The sequence below is a fragment of the Trachypithecus francoisi genome, unplaced genomic scaffold (genome assembly GCF_009764315.1).
Source record: "Trachypithecus francoisi isolate TF-2019V2 unplaced genomic scaffold, Tfra_2.0 Lachesis_group17, whole genome shotgun sequence".
NCBI classification, from domain to species: Eukaryota; Metazoa; Chordata; class Mammalia; order Primates; family Cercopithecidae; genus Trachypithecus; species Trachypithecus francoisi.
This window is the reverse complement of record NW_022681462.1, coordinates 93000843-93018722: the sequence shown is the minus strand read 5'-3', so window position 1 is coordinate 93018722 and position 17880 is coordinate 93000843. Positions and strand designations below refer to the sequence as shown.

The following is a 17880-nucleotide window of genomic DNA, read 5'->3' as shown; positions in this document are numbered from 1 at the left end:
TGGGTGTTCATGGTAAAATTCTTTCAACTATGCTATATGTGAAAACTTTCATAATAACATATTGGGGGAAAAAGGTAAATTTACAATTTTAAAAAGCACAAACAAGGGATACAAAGAATTACAACATATATCTTCCAAAACATAAAATAGAATAAAGGACATTAAGAAAACTGTCAATATGAGACAGGGAAGGACAGAATAAATAAACAAATATAAACCACGATAAAGAGAAATTTCTCCCATTGGAATAAGGTGATGCAATAATCATTAAGCTAATATAACACTCACATATCCATCCATGTGTACACCTCCCATACACACACTTCTCTCTTCCAACCTCCCCTTTTCTTATAAGGAGTAATTTCAAAAGTTTAGAGTATAGCTTTCCCCCACTCCCTTCATTTGTTTGAATCACTTATGGAAAGTTCTGTCCTAACCTGGGCAACATAGCTAGACTATGTCTCTTAAAAAATTGTTTTACTTAGCCAGAAATTTGCCAGATGTGGTGGCTCACACCTGTAGTCCCAGCTACGTGGGAGGCTGACATGACAGGATCGCTTGAGCCCAGGAGGTTGAGGCTGCTATGAGCTATGATCATGTCACTACACTCCAGCCTGGCTGACAAAGACCACAGCTCTAAAAAAAAAAAAAAGAAAAAGAAAGAAAGAAAGAAAAGAAAAGAGAAAATTCTCAGTTTTTACCTATTCACATGTCACCTGTACATCATTCACTTTAGACAGATAATGGGACATTGTATCCTCTGTACATCTCAGCCTCCTTCACACTTTATACCTCATTGTCTTTCTGTTTTGTATCCAGTGTAATTTCCTCTGATCTCGATTCCAATGCACACATTCACTTTTGAGCTTTCTCTGCTTAATCTTTCCATCAAGTTTTTTTAATATCAATTATTATATTTTTTATTTCTAGAAGTTATTTCTTGAAAACTCAAGGCTGCCGGTCATTTTGTTACTTTCTTTTTCTCTCTGTTAAGTCCTACTTTTAGGAACACATCAAACATAATTTATATTCTCTACCTGATATTTCTAATACCTGAAGCCTTCGAGTATCTATTTTTTTTCGGCTGACTCTTGCTCATGGTGGCTTCTTTCTTTATGGGGTGTGTGTGTGTGTGTCTGTGTGTGTGTGTGTGTGTGTGTCGTATTGTTTGCTCAGATGCTCTGGAATTTGAGTTCTGAGGATTCTTGAGGCCTCAGATGGAGGGTGCCTTCACCCTGAAAAGACTTGCCTTCATGTCTGCAAAGCACCCGGAAGACTTGGGTCCACTTTAAATTAAAGTTTGTTTGTTTCACATGATACAAATAGTGTAAATTCAGGCTTCAAACTTACAAGAGTGTCAGGCTGTGGCAACAAATTTTTAAAGGAGACTTTTGTATCCACTCAGATTCCAGGCTGAACAGACAAATTTATTTGCTTTCTGCCTCATTTTTATGGGATTAAAAAAAATTATAGGCCGGGCGCGGTGGCTCAAGCCTGTAATCCCAGCACTTTGGGAGGCCGAGACGGGCGGATCACGAGGTCAGGAGATCGAGACCATCCTGGCTAATATGGTGAAACCCCGTCTCTACTAAAAAATACAAAAAAAAAGCTAGCCGGGCGAGGTGGCTGGCGCCTGTAGTCCCAGCTGCTCGGGAGGCTGAGGCAAGAGAATGGCGTAAACCCGGGAGGCGGAGCTTGCAGTGAGCTGAGATCCGGCCACTGCACTCCAGCCCAGGCGACAGAGCGAGACTCCGTCTCAAAAAAAAAATTATAGCTCTTCATGGGTGCTAACTTTATTTAGAATGACTAGAGATCTCACTCCCATTACATGAGCCCAAGCCTCCCCATCCCACTTCCACTATTTTCAGCCCTGCAATCAAAGCTCTGGACATCCAGATCCACAAAGATCCCTAAAGCGTCAGTTCTCCCTTCTTCCATGGATTCCCACACCTGTTGCTAGGACTCAGATATCTTTTACTTTCTTACAAACTCATTCATTCATTTTAAAAATTATATTTTTATTTCTATATTAGCTAGCACTCTTGTTTGTGGGAGGCTTTTAGGATGTCTTCTCTGACAAATTGACTAAATGAAACCCTCTGAACTTAGCAGAGGGAAACAAAAAGGGGGAAGGCATTCCCCACTGCTTTGATACAAACAGCCATGCAGCTCACAGACAGCACAGACCCCAGACAGCAGATCAGCAACGGCTCCCAAGGGAAATGATCGGCAGAGTAATGGACCTTTTTGCCAACACGTACCAGATATCTCTGGGACTCCCCAGAAATATTTGGTAGAGGATTTTACAAATGACTGAGGGTCTTCTGTCATCAACTAGGAGCAAGACTAGTGAAATTATGAAATTTGCTATTACAATAATTACCATTCGTGTCCACAGATGGCAAGGCTAGGGAGTCTCAAATAACACCAATAATACAAAAATTCAAAAGGCAACTACAAAACCAAAACACTGTAATTCTTTGAGGACAGGGCCAATGGCTTTTTAATCTCTGTAAACCCAGCCTGAAAGCAGGCCCTGAGAAAATATTTATTGACCACATGAATTATACGTGGTTATGTTGATGCTATTATAGATTAACCTTTTTTTGCTTAAAAGGGAGATTGTAACTTTTAAAAATGACGTATTTTTTCCAGCAAAGTAATACAGGCTCAGAAAATATTTCTCTCAATAAACGGACCATTCATGAGCCATAATTTTTTTTCTACCATTGTAGTGGATTTTGGTTAAGTTCTTCAGTTTATCTTTTAGTTTCCTCTAATTAAAAACTACAATGGAAATATTAACCAAAAGAGCAAAACTTCAATGAAGCAAACAAGTAATTAATATGTATTTTGATAGGGCAAAGTACCAACTCAAAATGTAGAAGTTATTAAAGCATCAGGGTCAGACACCTTCAGCTATGTGGAAAAACTAAATTAAACACCAAGGATTAAAAACCATTTGAGGAAGAATTATTAAATGTCTCTCAATGTTAATGGTTTTAGCTCTTCCATGGAATTTCATGCAAACTGTTTCCTATTGAAGTCCTTATCATTTTAGGTTTCTCTTTAGATAAAAAATGTATACCTAATATTAAACTTTTAAAGTTTTTAAGTTTAAATTGTTATAGTCTGATACAGACATAAGATAAATGATTTTTAAAAGAAACTTTGCAACCTAATTAAGTCCTGAAAGGATTAACTAAAATAAAGATTGAAAGCATTTAAAAGAAAGATTGTAGGCAAAAATCTTTACCAAAGTGAAGTCACCAAGTAAGAAAATAGCATGTTAAAGTCAAATGTATCCCTATGCTAAAGATCGCTCCAGAATTTACCCTGAACCTAACAGATAAACAAGTTTTGCAGTCAGGGCACATTAATAGAATGTCATTTCTTCCACTTTTCACAGATCTTGACTTCTACAGTCTTCCACCTCGTTCTCTTACCTCTGGGATAGACTCTAATGTTAGAGAGAACTTGTTTTGAATAATAGTTCTGTTACTGACTGGTTCTATAGCCTTGCAGGAGTTATTTAATCTATTCGTATCTTGGTTTCCCAATGGGAAACCATTAGGAATGGTTTGGGGGACATAAACTAAAGCATGGTTCTCAACCAAAATCTAGCCAGGCTCCTCTGAGCCCTCTTATCTGCCAGGCCTCAACCTTGGCCTATGAAAACCACAAACTCTCAGTATAAACAATTTTGTCCACTCTCTTCCCCTCCCCATTTAAAGGCTTAAGCAAACACTAACAGTTACCAACAGCTCAGAGCCACAGCCACCTCAAGTGACTCTAGCTATCCTTAAAGGGCCTGACTGAGAAAGTGCAAGGCTGCTAAAAGAATTTACTGTTTGTTCAAGCCAACACCTGACCATAGGCCCCTGACCACCTTTTCTTAGAGCATTTACTAAATTTTACTCAATGCACAATTTACAATTGTGAATCCTTCCTCTGTCCCTTTGAGATGTACATCTTTCTCCAACAACTCAGGAGTGAAAGCCATTCCTTTGAAATGTAATCATCAGGAATGACAGGACCTCTGTCTCTAGTCTCCGGGAGAATACAACCCTAACTTTAATTGCCATCTAACATACGCAGTTGACTTAATGGGCATTTATACTGACCAACCTTTCTAATTTTTCACTTCCCTGACTCTGCTCAAGCTCCAGCAGCCACCGCAGCCACCTCCCAAGTTGAGTTTAGTTTATGCTGGACACTCTTCCCTATTGCAATAGTATATTACTGATTAAAATCTGTCCTTACCACTTTAACATTCATCTCTTTAACAGTTCAAGAAGTAGGAAATAAAATGACATCTAAGAATAAAGCCATGAAATCAAAATGATCATGTTGGTGAACTTAAAACAATAATATTCTAAAATAAGCTTTCTATGTGCATCATCCAAGTAGACCCACCTGCATTAGAATCACCCACCTAGGGAATTTGTTTAAATGCCCACTCCTGGGCTCCACCTCAGACTGGGGAGACCAAAATTCCTGAGTGCTAGAACCTTGAAATATGCACTAGGGAAAGAACTTCCTGGAGTAATTCTTTTTTCTTTTATTTTATCTTTTTTTTAGAGAGAGTCTCACTTGTTGCCCATGCTGGAGCGCAGTGGCACAATCTTGGCTTACTGCAACCTCCACCTCCCAGGTCAAAGCAGTCCTCCCTCGTCAGCCTTCTGAGTAGCTGGAACTACAGGCATACACCACCAGACCCGGCTAATTTTTTTCATATTTTTTAGCAGAAACGGTGTTTTGCCATGTTGGCCAGGCTGGTCTCGAACTCCTGGCCTCCAGTGATCCACCTGGTGTGAACCACCATGCCCAGCCTCCCTGGAGTAATTCTAAGCTTCTCACATTTGAGAATCACTGGTATAAACAATTAAATATAAATGTGCTGCTGAAAATGCATTCCAAACAAGGGGTTAAGACATAGCTCATATTCTGTCTACTTTAGCATTATTAAGCAAGATGGGAAACTGAGGGCTAACCTGATTAAGCCTGCCTAATTTAACCTGCCTTGCTTGCTTTTAATTGCTTACGTCTAGTTAATCTTAAAATTCCCACTAGCAAGTCATAGTAGTCAAACAATAGATAACTAAACTTCCACTAGCCTCCTTATAGATAATGGCTCTGACAGTGGGTCACCATAGTAATGAGTGCTTAATGTTGTTTTGCAGCTAGCAGGCAGTTCTTGTTGAGTTCAAGCAAGTTGAGACCATCAACCCTTCAACTGAGCCTGCGTGGGTGCGTAAAGCGTGACCTTTTGATGTCAAAGGGCCAAAACCTGCACCCTCCTTTCATGCTAATTCAACCATTTTCTGAACATGCATCCTATGAAGAACCATGTAGCTCAATTACGCTTGCGCAGAAACCTTGATTACCTCCCTTTCCCACCTGCCAATCACCTTTACCCATACTTCACACCATCCTGTTTTCTATCCCCATAATTACCCTAAGCCCTGTTTTCAGGGAGGTTGATTTACAATTTGTTCTCCTTCTCCTTGCTCAGCAGCCTTGTGAGCAATCTCACAAAATAAAATCTTTTCTCTTTTGCAAAACCCACAGTCACAATGATTGGTTTGCTTTCCATGAGCCAAATGAACCCGGTTTGATATCAGATGTCATATGTAAAAATTGGGGGTGGAGTGGGTGTAGAGGGAGCAGGTATAGAATTTCATCAATTTGCAGTCAGTAAAAAGAAAGGGAGTCTAGGCTGAGGACAAGTATTCCAATCTTTCTATGGGGGCGGGGATGTATTAGTCAGGGTTCTCTAGAGGGACAGAATAGTATAGACAGATAAAAGAGTTTATTAAGTATTAACTCACACGATCACAAGGTCCCACAATAGGCTGTCTGCAAGCTTGAGGAGCAAGGAAGCCAGTCCGAGTCTCAAAACTGAGGAAGTTGGAGTCTGATGTTCGAGAACAGGAAGCATCCAGTACAGGAGAAAGATGTAAGCTAGGAGGCTAGGCCAGTCTCTTCTTTTCACATTTTTCTGCCTGCTTTATATTCATTGGCAGCGGGTTAGATGGTGCACACCAGATTAAGGGTGGGTCTGCCTTCCCCAGCCCACTGACTCAAATGTTAATCTCCTTTGGCAACGCCCTCAGAGACACACCCAGGACCAATACTTTGCATCCTTCAATCCAATCAAGTTGACCCTCAGTATCAACCACCACAGGGAGATAGTCACTTTTGGTGGATAAACACGTAGAGCTTATGTCTCCTCCCCTTGAATCCGAAGTGGGCCTGTGAGCAAAAGCTTTTACTTTTTAGCCCAGGCTTCAAGAAGGCCTGGCAGCTTCAGTTTCCTCCATTTTGGATTCCTGAGCTACTGTGAAGGAAGGAAGGCCAGGCCACTGTATGTGAGAGGTAGGCCAGATGGAGAGGCCTTGGAGGAGGAGGTAGCACGGGGTACTCCCCACATCCCCCCAGCAGCAGCCCCAGCCACCTTAAAGCCCTCACAGAGGACAGTCCGGGAAGCTGCACTGAAAACATGTCATCCTCCTCCTAAAAATGTGTTTCCCTTTGGACGTTAGTACCATTGTTTATGCCTCACTATTAACATGCTTGAACGTATAGCAAATGTGCTTTGCCCAGATCACTTTTTTGGAGGAAACTTTTCAGCAGCACATTTATGATTTTTAAGTTAAACTAGTGTTCCTCAAACTTTACTGTAGATGAGAATCGTGGAATAAAAATAAATTCCCAAGCCCCCACTTCCCCAGTGGACTGAACAAATCTATCTCCCTTGGCCAAGGAGACCCCAGAAAAACTTTAAAAACTTTCCTGGCCGGGCGTGGCCACTCACGCCTGTAACCCCAGCACTTTGGGAGGCCGAGGCAGGTGGATCACCTGAGGTCAGGAGTTTGAGACCAGCCTGGCCAACATGGCAAAACCCCTTCTCTACTAAATATACAAAAATTAGCTGGGTGTGGTGGCAGGTGCCTGTAATCCCAGCTACTAGGGAGTCTGAGGCAGGGAGAATTGCTTGAACCCAGGAGGTGGAGGTTGCAGTGAGCTGAGAGCACGACACTACACTCCAGCCTGGGTGACAGAGTGAGACTCCATCTCAAAAAATAATAATAATAATAATGCTTCCTGGTCAAGACAAGGTAGGAGGTTGGTCATGCCTCAGTACACCCCCTTCCTCACTAACCACTACTAGACTTAAGAGTTAAACAGAAACCAGCCCTGGAAAGCAAAGAACAGAAAACTTCTCCACTGACATCAATTTCAACCAGTTGCTTGGTGTCTCAGCCAGACCCCCCCCCCCTTTTCAAGATTTTGACATGACAGCTGACCAAAGCACCCCTTCCATTGAAGAAATGACTGTCCACCATGGAATGGTTCTGGCCAGTTTACACAGACTGTGCACAAAGCACCTTCATGTCCTACATTTCCTTTTGACATATGGAGTCTAATATTACTGCATTTCAATGATACATCTCCACAGCAAAGTCAAACATGGGATGTATGTAACATACATGTTTGCTTATCACACTCACGTGTGACCCCCTTTCATTTATTCCTAACTCCTATAACCTGTTAAATATGTATGTTCAGCCCACCCATTTAGCATAAAACTCCTATCTACCCTTCCTCCCTCAAAGTTCCAGCTCTTTTTTTTTTTTTCTGAGATGAGGTCTCGCTCTGTCACCCAGACTGGCATGCAGTGGCACCATCATGGTTCACTGCAGCCTCGACCTCCTGAGCTCAACTGATTCTCCTGAGTAGCTGGGACTACAGGCACACACCATCACGCCCAGCTAATTTTTGTGGGTTCTTTTTGGTAGAGACAAGGTCTCACCATGTTGCCCGTGCTGCGCAAATTTGTGGGCTTGTGCAATCCACCTGCGTTGGCCTCCCAAAGGGCTGGGACTACAGGCATGAGCCACCATACCCAGCCTAAAGGGCAGGCTTTGATCTCAGTCAGAGGCTCCACTTCCCGGCCTGGAGGTTGCAACCAATCATAAGAAATAAAGTTTTCCCTTCCAAATTTATAGATCTTAAGACTTTAAGTGGACATAATTAATTTAAGCCAGTTCCAAGGGCCTGACTGCCCTTGCACACTGACTGAAAGGGGAGTCCCTGTCTCTCTAGGGCTGAATTTTGGACTGGGAGAGACAAACTGAGATGTCCCTGTGGACACCACTGTCACTGCAGTCTTCCAGTTCTATTGTGCTAGTACCCACAGCTAAGAGAGAAAGTTTCTCTCTTTCTCCTGATCAAAACCATTCCCTTCACCCATCTTAATTCCTTCTTTCTTCTCTGAAGCTGGGCTTAATCTTGCACATCCTTGTGCAGGTTCCTTCTGTACTGGCAATATCCCTTCAGCCTGTGACCACACTCAAGTTTCTCTCATGATTAAAAAAACTGGCCAGGCATGATGTCTCATGTCTGTAATCCCAGCACTTTTGAAGGCCAAGGCTGGTGGATCGTTGAGCCCAGGAGTTCAAGACCAGCCTAGGCAACATAGCAAAACCCCGTCTCTACAAAAAAAACCACAAAAACATTAGCTGGGTGTGGTGGCACATAACTGTGATTCCAGATACATGGGAGGCTGAGGTAGGAGGATCACTTGAACCCAGGAGGTAAAGACTGCAGGCATCTAAGATCGTGCCACTGTACTCCAGCCTGGGCAACAGAGCAAGACTGTCTTAAAAATAAAAAATAAAAAAATGAAGCCATCCCTTGACCCCCACATCCATCCTGTATTCCCATCTAGTTTATTTTCACCTCATCCGAACTTCTTACAACAGGAGTCTATGCTCACTAGAAGTAGTCACTTCCGATTTAGCCCTTAACCTACTATAACCTGGGTTCTAATTACTCCACTAACGTGTCCAGCATATAATGTTAATCATCCCATAAATTTCCAGAATATCTATTCTCTTGGTTTCTGTAATAACAGACTCTTCGAATTGCCCTTATAGTTCTGACTTTATTTGCATCCTCTAGCGCCTTCTCACTGTTCTCTACACCACACTGCCCCCTAGTGCTGGGGTTCTGTACACCTTGTTACCACAACAGTGCTGCTCAGACCAGTGGCTCTGGCATCACGAGGAGCTTGTTAGGGATGTGGTATCTCAGGCCCATCCCAGACCTGCTGAATCCATATCTGCATTTTAACAGAATCCCCAGGTAATGTTCATGCACAGCAAAGGGTGGGAAGCAGCTCCACCACTCAGTCCTCACTCCCTGCTCTTCTCTCTTCTGGGTGGACTCATCAATTCCCCGGGTCACTACCTATTTGTTAAGATTTCTCAAATCTCTACCTTGACCCAAAGTACCTCCTCCAGGTTTCAGTCTCACATAGCAGACTACTTGCTGGCCATCATATTCACACCAAACTCAACAGACCCATGCCTACCAACCAGCTGCCCCTCCTGTAATCTATTTTTCCCAAGTGATGCTAATGTCATTCACCCAGTTATCCATACTGAAACGTGGGTATTGCACTAACGCCTTTCTTCCTCTCATTACTCTCCCTTCACTCTCCCCCTCTACTCCTATTAAATTCAACAAGTCATCAAATCCTGGCATGTTAATGATATTTCTCTTACCTGTCCTCTCCTGCCTGACACACTTTCTTTGTCCTCATTCAAGTTTCAATTACATCTTATATATACTACTGCAATAATAGCCTCATAATGGTGCCTGCACAGATCTATTCTTCACACAATTGCCAGGAAGAGTTTTATAAAATGGAAATATGATCATCTCACTGTCTTGCTTAATATCTGTCCCACCCACCATAGTGGTTCTCAAATCGTGGTCCCTGGACCAGGAGTATTGTGAGTATGGTACTCACAAGTTGCCTGGGAACCTGTGAGAAATGCAAATGATTTTTGCCCCAGACCTACTGAATCAGAAAGTCTGAAGAGGAGGTTTCTACATCCTGTTTTAACAAGCTCCAGGTGATTCTCATGCACACTGAAGGCTGAGGCCCACTGACCTCCCAGAGTAAACCAGTCTCGATCAGCAAACAAAGTTCCCTCTGATACAGCTCAGGTCCAAACTCTTTAGCATTATTTCTGTCTACTTTTCAATTTTGAACTTGACATGGGAGGAATGGAGGAATATTTTTTATTTCTATGTATAGTAGCCAATCTTCAAAATGACGCCCCTTCCCCATTCCCCAGCCTCCTAGTGTCCATGCACTTATGCAGTGCCTTCCACACTGAACAGGGCTGGCCTGTGTAGCCAGCAGGATACTGTGGAAATGATGGTGTAAGACTTCAGAGGTTACAGCAACCTGTCTCTTGAATCAGTTGCTGGGGGTAGACACCTGCCATGAGCGACGACACTCAAGAACCCTATGGAGAGGTCCAGGTGATGAAAACCTTCTGTCAGCCAGCACCAACTCACCAGGCGCATGAGGGAGCCTACTCACAAGTGGATCCTTCAGCCCTGGTTGACATATTGACTGCAGTCTCATGAAAGATTCCAAGCCAGAACCATCCTAGTAAGTCATTCCTGGATTTCTGACCCACAGAAACAATGTAAGATAATCAATATTTTTGTTTTAAGCCACTAAGTTCTAGTGTGGTTTGTAAGGCAGCATTAGATGATTAATACATCAGGGTACACCATCCTGTTTCTTGCCACTGTGTAAGTCTCCATGCTGTCCCCTCTACCTGAAAAGCTTCCCATCCTTTTTTCCCCCATAAGCCCCTCTTCATCTAATTAAATTCAGTCCACCTTTTAAGATTCATCTAAGATATTATCTTCCCCAAAATCCCTTTTCTGACACTTCCAGACTGGCTTAGCTGTCTACTCTGAGTTCCCATGATACTCTGAATGTATCTCTACCACTGCATTTCTGCCTTGTGTAAATTATGTGTTTACATTTATCTCAGTTGAAAAACTTAGATTATCTTGAAAGCAAAAAATTGTGTCTTATTCATATTTGTCTTACTCATATCCCCAGCACTATCATCGGCTTTGGCACGTAGGAGGCACTTCATTGGTTTTGTTAGGTGAATAGCAAATGAAGGAACTTTGTGAAGCTCTTAGAGATGCTTCATGGAAAGAATATAGTTCCTTGTTCACTCTCAGGCCTCAGTATGTTTCCATTTCTTCCTAAGGCAGAAGTAGCTTCCAAATCAGGAGATTCAATATATCCACTTGTGGCAGATTGCATTTTCCAAAGATGGCCATATGCTCTGAACCAGTATCCAATATATGGTACCATTTCTCCCATAGCCAAGATTCCCAGGCCCAGGAATCAAGGGGCAGAGATGTGAATGGTGCCACTCACTATTACCTCTAATGAGCCACTAGTAAAATGTTTACTTCCAGTTCCTGTGACTTTACACTCTTCTGACCTAGATAGAGGTCTTAGCTCCAAAGGCAGGAATGTCTCCACCAGGAGACACACCAGTGATTCCATTGAACTGGAAGTTAGATTGCCACCTGGTCACTTTGGCATTTGCATGCCTCTGAGTCAACAGGAAAAGAAAAGAATGACTGTGCTGGCTGGGGTGATTGATCCTGATCACCAAGGGGAAACTGAACTGCTTTTCCACAAGAGAGGTAAGGAAGAGTGTGTCTGGAATACAGGAAATTCCTTAGGGCATTCCTGCTATTACCATGCCTCCTGATTAAAGTCAATGGAAAACTACAACAACCCATTCCAGGCAAGACTAATGGTCCAGACCCTTCGGAATAAAAGTTTTCATGAAACTTTTCATGAACCTTCAGAAAAAAAGGTTTCATGACCAGCTGTGGTGCTTGCTTAGGGCAAATGGAATACAGAACAGATAGTGGGAAAAGGTACAGTAGTTATAAATACCGGATATGACCACATAACTAGTTATAGAAACAAGGACTGTAATTGCCATGAGTATTTCTTCCTTATTTTGTTATGAATATATTTGTGTGTTTATAATGTATATATGTATGTGTATATATATGTATATGTGTGTTTATATGTGTATATGTGTGTATATACGTATATGTTTATATATATGTATTTGTGTGTATATACATCTGTTTTGCTATATGTATGTATATACATATATGGCAAATATCTTTATTTATTTATTTGGTACAGACAGGGTCTCACTATGTTACCCAACCTGGTTTTGAACTCCTGGGCTCAAGGGATCCATCTGCCTCGGCCTCCCAAGATGCTGGGATTACAGACATGAGCCACTGTGCCTGGCTGCAAATATCTTTGTTTTCTTCCCTCTTATCCCCTCACGTAACATAAGATACACTCATTTTATATTATAGTATCTAAGTATTGTTAATTTTATATCTAAATATTGATATAAAAATAGAATGTCAAGGAGAATAAACATCATCCAAGAGTTTTTACATCCTCTCCTGGGGAAGGAGCTAGTGTATTTTCCAGTGTACACAGGACAGTTGTATCATCTTACGTGGAATTATGACCTTGTTATTGTGTTTATTTGGAGATTAAGTATGGTTTAAGGAGATGCGTACGGGTGCCAAGTTGACAAGGCATGCATGTGTGATGTTTAATATTATGTTTCAATGTATGTGGGCTACGGTGCCCAGATATTTGGTCAAACATATTCTGCGGCCAGGCACGGAGGCTCGTACCTGTAATCCCAGCACTTTAGGAGGCCAAGGCAGGCAAATCACTTGAGGTCAGGAGTTGGAGACCAGCCTGGCCAACATGGTAAAAGCCTGTCTCTACTAAAAATATAAGAATTAGCCAGACATGGTGGCAGGCACCTGTAATCCTAGCTACTTAGGAGGCTGAGGTGGGAGAATCGCTTGAACCCTGGAGGCGGAGGTTGCAGTGAGCTGAGATCACACCACTGCACTCCGCCTGAGCAACGGAGAAAACTCCATCTCAAAAAAAAAAAAAAAAAAAAAAACAGAAAAACCAAACATATTCTGGATATTTCTGTGAGGATGTTTTTGGATGAGATTTACATTTAAATTGGTGGCTCACACCTGTACTCCCAGCACTTTGGGAGACCAAGGTGAGGTAGGAGGATGGCTTGAGCCCAGGCATTTGAGACCAGTCTGGGCAATATGGTAAGATCCCCATCTCTACAAAAAAATACAAACATTAGCTGGGTGTAGTCACATGTGTCTGTAGTCCCAGATACTTGGGAGGCTGAGGTGAGATCACTTGAGTTCAGGAGGTCGCGGCTGCAGTGAGCCATGATCAGGCCACTGCACTCCAGCCTGGGTGACAGAATAAGATGCTGTCTCAATAAATAAATAAGTAACCAAATGAATAAATAGGTGGCCTTTGAGTAAAGTGGATTGCCCTCCATAATGTGGGTAGGCCTCGTTCGGTTAAAGGCCTTAATAGAATAAAAGGCTGACCTCCCCCAACAAGAGGGAATTCTCTAGTAGATGGTCTTCGGGCTTCAACAGCAACAGCAACTCTTCCTGGGTCTCCAGCCTGCCAGCCCATCCTATAGATTTTGGACTTGCTAGCCTTTTATAATCATGCGAGGCAATTTCTTAAAAAAATAAAATAAAATCTCTTTCTATATACACACACATCCTATTGCTTCTGTTTCTCTGGAGAACTCTAACACATTACCATACCAATTTATACCTTGTCTCATGTTTTCTTAAAATGTAATGTTGAGTCTGAGCACTATGGCTCACACCTATAATCCCAGCACTTTCCAAGGCCAAGGCGGAAGAATTGTTTAACTCAGGAGTTCAAAACCAGCCTGGGCAACATAGTGAGACCTTGTCTCTAAAAAAAAAAATCAAAAAATTAGCCAGGTACGGTGGTGCACATCTGTAGTCCCAGCTACTTGGGAGACTGAGGCCAGGAGGACGGCTTGAGCCCGGGAGATCGTGACTGCCATGCATCATGATTGCACCACTGCACTCCAGCCTGGGAGACAGAGCAAGACCCCGTCTCAGAAAGAAAAAGAAAATGTAATGTTGACGCTCCTCCTTCAAGTGGTGGCATCTAGGATCCCTCCCTTTGAATCTGAGCAACCTTGTACTTATCTTAATGGATAAAATGAGAAGGAAATGACACCACTTGACTTCTGAAGCTTGGTCATTGAAGGCCACATGGCCCTGGGGATGCTCACCTTTGGAATAAAGCCACGGCATTGTGGAAAAGCCCAGGCTGCAGCTGGCCAACAGTCCCAGCTGGGTCTCATCCCAGCTAGGATGAGCGTTAACTGAGTCATGTGAGTGATGACCTTGTCATGATTCCAGCCCCTGGACAAGGTGAGTATTGTGGAACAGAGATAAGCCATCCCTGCTGCACCCAGGTTCCTCATCCTTAAAATCTGTAAGTAAAGCAAACACATGTTTTAGGTCAAAAACATATTGGGGCAATTTGTTATGCACCCATAGTAACTGGACCACCACCATTCAGATCTACAGTGGAAGCAGCCTTCACACATTCCCATTTTTATTATTGTGTCATAGGAAACAGGCAGTATAAATTCTTACATTCACAATTGCTTTCTCAGGCATTTTGAATATTCTTGACCATCTTTTTTATTACCTGCCCCTCTTTTTCATATGGCAAGTGGTTTTGTTTCAGTCTACTAAAAAAAAAAAAAAAAAATCACAGATCTTGTTAACAAGAAAACCTGAGATCAATTTCACAGACAGGAAGGAGGTGCAGCGAAGCAAGGAACCTGGGCGGGAGGCTGAGAAAGCGAGTCTGAGCTCTGTGTGCAGGTGCAAAATGGCTCTGCTGCAGGTGATGGAATTTGGGGATCCTGGCAGATTCTGAGCTGCTGGATTTGGAACATGTGTCTGATGTACATTCTGTTCCTAAACACCCATAAGTTCAGACTCCAAATGTGGCACCGTCTCCCCTAGGGCTGACAGCGCCACTCACAGGGGCCGACGGACACTCAAGATGGCTGGCATGGGAGACAGGGCCATTCATGCCTGCCGGCCCGTCGGCACTCTACCATGAATTGTGTCCCTGCCTGGCTTGCGTATGCAGAGAGTGAGGCAGTTAGTGAGATCGCTTTTTCTGTTTTACAGGCCCTCGGAAACTCATCCGGGTTGCCCTTTGTCTCCTTCTCCCCATATATCTGGAGTGATGGACTTTATGGCCACTTCTTCAGGGGATACAGAATTATAGATCTCTGGATTTATGTCTGTTTACCAGGCCCCCTCTGGTCTCTGCACCATAAGGTGAATGCCGGGGCAGTGAGAATGATGTTGCATTCTAATAGATCTGGACCAGTTTCTGACAGCTTATTTTGACAAAAGCATAAAATTCAATGATTGTTGCTCAACTCAGAAGTTACAGGAAATATGAGGGGGGGAAGGATGTTTAAATGTGAACCTCCCTATCTTCAAACTGCTCTGTGAGTCTGGTAAATTGTGAAAAACACAGAAAGCTAAGCCAACAAATTTTTTTTTTTTTTTTTTTTTTGGAATAGGACTAGGTTTATTTACCCATTGTGAGGGTAGAGAGGCGAGTCGGGAGGATCAGGGATTGGGAGAAGGGGTGGAAAAATACGATTCTTAAAAACACCTTGTAACCTGAAGTCCTTAAATTGTAGAAGAAAGGAACACTACTTTCCATTGTAGTCTAGAGTTAAGATTTCAAGTCCATAAATTAGAGGACCTAAAATTAGAGGGCAATTAACTGCTCATTCATTGCATCCCCAGTCAGCACGGGGGTGCTGGAGGAGATCGGGAATAATAGCGCAGACCAATGAGCCTACAGAGACGCTTTAATCGTCTCTTTAAGCCAACAAATTTAATGACAATGGTGAGTCTAGAAGCAACATAATTTACCCCAGAGAATGTGATATGAACATACTTTTTCCTGAGACTGAGGGGTCACCACCTGCCACATGAACAAATAAGGGGGTCTGTTAGGGAGCAGGGATACGGTAGCCAGCCTCTAGGTTGCTCGCCCCGCAAAAGATCCTTGTCTACTGGAATTCACACCTTTGTGTGTATTAGTCCTCTTCCATGCTAAGTAGGCCTGTGTGACCACTAAGATATCACAGAAGTGATAGTGTGACTTTGATGGCTATGCCATAAAAGATAATATTCATTCTGCTTTGTTCTCTAGGATGGGTTGCTTTGGTGGGGAAGGGTGAGGGGGCCCCAGCTGCAATATCATGAGAACACTGAAGTGGCCCAGGGAGAGATCTACATGGAAGAAAGCAGAGGCCTCCCACTCACTGCCAGCATAGACAAGGGAGTGACCAAGCTTTAAAAACTGATCTTTCAGCCCTAGCGAAGCCTTGGGATGACTGCAGTCCCAGCTTGCAGCTTGGCTACTACTGTTAAGAGTGACGCCAAATGGAACCTGCCTAGCCAAGCTGCTCCTGAATTCCTGTTCCACAAAAGCTGGGAGTAGTAATAAATGTTTATTGTTTTAAGTTACTAGATTTTGGGGCAACTTGTTTTGTAGCAGTAGATAACTAATGAGAGCATACAAATTAAGATTAGGTTTGGCTGCGTGAGACAGACCCCCCCCCCCATCTCCCCTTCCTGCAAAGAAAGAAGATAGATATTTATTTCTCTCTCATTTAAGAAATCTAGAGTCACAATTTTTGACTGGTATGGTGCTCCAAAGGTGTCAGAGATGCAAGCTATTCCTCTCTTATTGTTCTCAATATATGGCTCTCATTTCATGGTCCAAAATGGCTGCTCAAACCCCAGCCATCACATCCTAATTCCATCCAATAGGAAGGAAGAAGTGAGGAAGAACACAACACCTCCATTATGGGAATTTCCCAGAAGTCACATTTGACGCCTCTGTTTATGTACCACTGGTCAGAACATGGGCATATGGGCAAATCTAGCTACCAGGAAGGCTGGCAAATAGAGTCTTTATTCTAGCAGCCGTATGTCCAGCTAAGTCAGAAATTTAAGGAAAAAGAGAAATAAACATTGGGGAAGCAGGATTTGCTGCAAGTTGCTAGCTTAGTTGAATCTGAATGATAATTAGGAGTTTGCCAAGAAGATGGGTGTTACTATAGGTAGTTATATTATAAATGCACATACTATGTTACAGAAGATGGTATATTATAAATGGCTGCAAACTCTTTGCTATTTACTGCATTGAATTGTAGAGTCTATTTCTCCTCCCCATGAAACTGGGCTGGTCATATGACTTGTGTTGGCTGACAGAATGTAATAGAAGTGACACTGTATTACTTCCAAGGCTGGCTTAAGAGATATACAGCTTTTGCTTTCTACTTTTGAGACACATCTTTGTGGTACTATGTAGGAAGTCTGTCTTCCCTAATACTAATCCTGCTGTGAGAAGGTCCAAGCTGGCCACGTGGACAGAGCAAGATCATGTGACCACACATGGGAGTGAAGTCTTCTTTGACCTCCCAGCCCAGCCAAGACACCAGCTGAATGTGACCTAGTGAGTGACCACAGCGGATGCCACGTGGAGAAGAAGAACCGGCCAGCTAAACCCTGCCCAAATTCCTGACCACCCAAATTATGAGTGAATATATTGGCTGTTGTAGTATGCCGCTAAGTTTTGGTGTAGTTGTTCACAGCAACAGATAGCCAAAACTAAAAAGGGAAAGCTGTTCTAGGGAGAGGGAACAGCACTTTAAAAACTATAGTGGTGAGAGGCAATGTGGTGTATGCAAGGAATTCTACACAGTTTGATCTGCTGGAAAGTAAAATTTGTGGAGGAAAGTGGCAGGTAATAAGTCTGGAAGTAAGCAGGAAGCTGGACATGGAGGACCATCCTACAGAGGGTGGATTCAGGAGCCTTACCAACTAAGAGCTGTGTCGAAGGGGAGAGGGTTTATTAATGGAAAGACTGACCATAGCAAGATTCAAGATCCAGTGCAAGTACTCCTGAGTCGTTTTTTTTCTCCTAACGGGTAGATCTGGGGCAACCTACACAGACAGCATTTATGGAGGGAGAGGGTTACTATTACTTGTGTGAAATGATGG

At 42.8% G+C, this 17880-nt stretch overlaps 1 protein-coding gene across 1 annotated transcript in view; it reads right to left on the bottom strand.

Annotated features, from left to right (window-relative positions):
* NBAS (NBAS subunit of NRZ tethering complex) overlaps nucleotides 1-17880 on the bottom strand; it is a 426675-nt gene that overhangs the window by 403019 nt on the left and 5776 nt on the right. Inside the window, exon 3 of the mRNA XM_033176517.1 lies at nucleotides 14055-14258. Within this exon, the coding sequence (XP_033032408.1) occupies nucleotides 14055-14258 (204 nt within the window). The remainder of the gene's footprint in view (nucleotides 1-14054; nucleotides 14259-17880) is intronic.